This window comes from Sphaeroforma arctica, assembly GCF_001186125.1.
Source record: "Sphaeroforma arctica JP610 unplaced genomic scaffold supercont1.685, whole genome shotgun sequence".
Taxonomy (NCBI): Eukaryota; class Ichthyosporea; order Ichthyophonida; genus Sphaeroforma; species Sphaeroforma arctica.
Genome location: NW_014039873.1, coordinates 46,598 through 50,175, shown reverse-complemented (window position 1 = coordinate 50,175; position 3,578 = coordinate 46,598). Strand labels below are relative to the sequence as shown.

The window sequence follows — 3,578 nt, the reverse complement described above, 5'->3', positions numbered from 1 at the left end:
ATATATAGTCAAGGTGGTTTAGATAAATGTGGGTACTGTGTTGAGTATAGATTATCACTTGTGTACTGACCCTCCCTTGAACGCCGGTGAGTCGCCAATTGGCGCTGAACCCGAAATGCTATAAATATCTACCAATCAACACCACCACACAGACCAAACCCTAAACTTCACAACGGTATACTTTGGTTGAAGTGTTTACACTCAGCGAAGACTGAAGTCTTTCTTATGACTAAACCCTAAAACCCTATACCCTATTAGGAGCAAGTGCTACTGGAAGCCCTCGAGCCATACACGCTGACGTTCCTAGGCAACGCGTTGACTGTCGCACCCCCCAATACCTTTCTGCTGGGTGTAGTGGAGGTATTGGGTGTACACGAGGGTCAAGAAGCGGCTGTGCGGATAATGGCCCGGTAGGTATACGTTCTATTTTTAGACACTGCTAGAGTACACTGAGCGGAGGTTGAAGGATGACTACTCGCCGTGTAGGTAAAAATCTATTTTTAGATTCGCTGTTGTATTCCAACTTATTTGGCACCATCGCACACCTATGCCACATCTTCCGTTTGACTGTGAGAATGTCATCGGAGAGCGTTTAGTCGGTCGTGTGCGTATTCGGTATAGCCTTTGAATGACACTAGGTTAACAGGTTCTTTCTTGACACTGGTTTGACAGTGTTTCTATCAACACTATAGGTTAACAGGGTTTTTCTTAACACTAGGTTAACATGGTTTTTCTTAACACTAGGTTAACAGGTTCTCCTCAGCACTAGTTTAGCAGAGTTTTTCTCAGCACTGGTTTTGTGTTTTTCTCCACATCAGTTTAACAGATTTTTTTCTTAAAACTGGTCTTAACAGGGTGTTTCTCAGTGCCACGACGACTCCCGGAATCATACCAAGCGCCTGCGAAGAAGAAAGTCCATTGGATGACGGTGATGCTATAAATAGAACTCGTCGGTCCGAACCCAACGAAGCGATCTCATTGGAGGACGATAAATCTATAAATAGAAATGGCCGATCCCATGGGACGTGCAATAGCTGTGAGTGGGCCACATTCCGGCGCTTCCTCCGATTGTACTCCAATTGTTATCCCGGTATGTGTTCTATTAATATATCGATGTAGGGTTATAGGGTTCAGGGTTTATCAGCGCTTCCTCCGATTATACACCTTTTGTTATTCCAGTACGTGTTCTATTTATAGAACGGAAGCGACTCTTCTATGCGTTCAGGCGCTACTATGCAAATTCATTTATTTTCGTATGTATATATATATATATATATATATATATATATATATCTGTGTGTCTGTGTGTTGTGTATCTGTGTGTGGTGTGTGTGTGTGTGTGTGTGTACATGTGTGTGTGTCTGTGTGCGTCTGTTTACATTTATATATATATATATATATGTATGTATGTATGTATGTATGTATGTATACATATATGTCTGTGTGTCTCTGTGTGTGTGTGTATATATATATATATATATATATATAAATTTATTTTTATGTATATGTATATCCGAGATTCAGCGATGTGTACACCGAATGATATCTGCGACACCTCAGGGTATAACTTTATACGTACTAGCTCACATGTCGTTACATCGCTACTACCTACACTCGCACACAGCTACTCGCAATACAACACATGCTCACACTTAAGCATACGTTTGTACATGAACACACATCCACAGCGCAACAGGCCCTGCCCGATGTTATTAATGACGCAGACCATGCTATGTTTGTCCACCCGGGAGAAGGTGTATATATATATATGTGTGTGTGTGTGTGTGTTTGTGTATGTGTGTGTGTGTGTGTGTTGTGTACATATATTTCTATGTATCTACACATATATATATAAATATATGTGTGTGTGTGTGTGGGTGTGGGTGTGGGTGTGTGTTTGCGTGTGTGTGTGCGTCTGTGTCTGTGTTTTTGTATGTATATTTATATATATTTCTATGGATGGCTCAATTTCAAGTGGTCCGTATGCGGTTGTGTAAGTGATTGCCATTTCAAACTTGCGTCCGTCATATCATCTGACCCGAAACACAGTTAATGTGATGCGCGTCAATACGTATTGACCTATATTTAGGTGTGTAGATATGCCATGTTAGGTATATAGAATATATAGAGTATAGTAGAGAAAATATATCATATATACTTTATATAGTATATAAAGCTATATAGAACATATAGCTATATATAATAAGAATATATAGCTATATATAATAAAATTATATAGCTATATATAATAAGAATATATAGCTACATATAATAAAAATATATAGCTATATATAATAAGAATATATAGCTATATATAATAAGAATATATAGCTATATATAATAAGAATATATAGCTATATATAATAAGGATAAATAGCTATATAGAATATATCATATATATAACTATAAACAATATATAGATTATATAGCTATTTAAAAAAAATCGAGAAGGAGAAGCCCTTGTTGTTTGACTTTGTTTTATAATTCTCTCGATTCCCACACGCATTGTATTGTACACAGATGAATTCTTAAGTGTTATTTGTTATCTATTAGTTAGGAAATAGAGAGAAATTGGGTCTATTAAACTGTGTTATGGTACAGTAGTTGGGTAAAGTACCTGCTCCTGTCCCATGTATATATATATCGACATGTAAGTGTATTTATATATATATCCATTTACATACATATCATGTAAGCATATATATATATATATATATATGTGTGTGTGTGTGTGTGTGTGTGTGTGTAAGTATATGTATATGTATATGTATATATATATATATATATGCCCTCTTCTGGTGTTATATTGTCATCCATCGCGTGTCTTTTGATATACCATCTCTGCTATTTATTTCTCACTCAGACATCATGGCGCACCTCACGCGTCATCTACTCCAAGATCTGCGCAAATACTCCGCAGCGCAGAGCTCGCAGCTGATTGGACATCTGCTAAAAGTTTACTTCCCCGAAAAGACTCCCTTCAGTACGCCCGGTTGCCATGACAACGCCAATGGCGCACTACCACACTCATATCCTCTGCCTACTGTATTGCGAGATCACTGGTGGGCCTTATTCCGTCACGTGACATCTTACCCGCAGGATCCCGAACTTCTGAAGTTGGGGGCTGTCCTGTTGAGTTTTATTCCGGTGCATGATGCGGACGGTGAGTGCTATGTTGTACGGACCGTTGCTGAGAGAATCTTAGTTGGTTTTCTCTCAACCCTAAACCCTATAACCCTATAGCCCTAAAAATCTATTTGTCCGCTTAGTGATAGGCTCAACTGTGTCCGAGTGAGATGCTCCAGGGCGCAGGGTGTAGGGTTTGGTGGTTGTGCTACTTTAAAGTTTTCCGCATTGCTTCTTAATTGCGCTTGTTCTATTTTTGGATTTACCTACCCCGTTGTCGGCCCATGGAGACTGGTTCTATTTTAGGAATTACCTACCTCTGGGCCTGTACTATCTGGTTCCTCTTAATATATTCCTTCCTGGTCTATTTCGCATCTGCATCTGTCCTATTTCAGGACATACTTTCCTCGTAGACCCCCCCACCCCCNCCCACCACCACCACACACACACCT

The 3,578-nt window shown here is 39.3% G+C and overlaps 1 protein-coding gene across 1 annotated transcript; it reads left to right on the top strand.

The window, feature by feature from the left end:
• Positions 1–258: 258 nt before the first annotated feature.
• Positions 259–3,295, top strand: SARC_08044 (hypothetical protein; the record flags this gene model as incomplete). The annotated part of the gene is made up of 5 exons (XM_014297997.1): positions 259–410; positions 855–1,090; positions 1,689–1,754; positions 2,864–3,163; positions 3,270–3,295. Coding segments are annotated over 5 exons (780 nt in total), but the record flags the coding sequence as incomplete, so codon positions are not given.
• Positions 3,296–3,578: the final 283 nt, after the last annotated feature.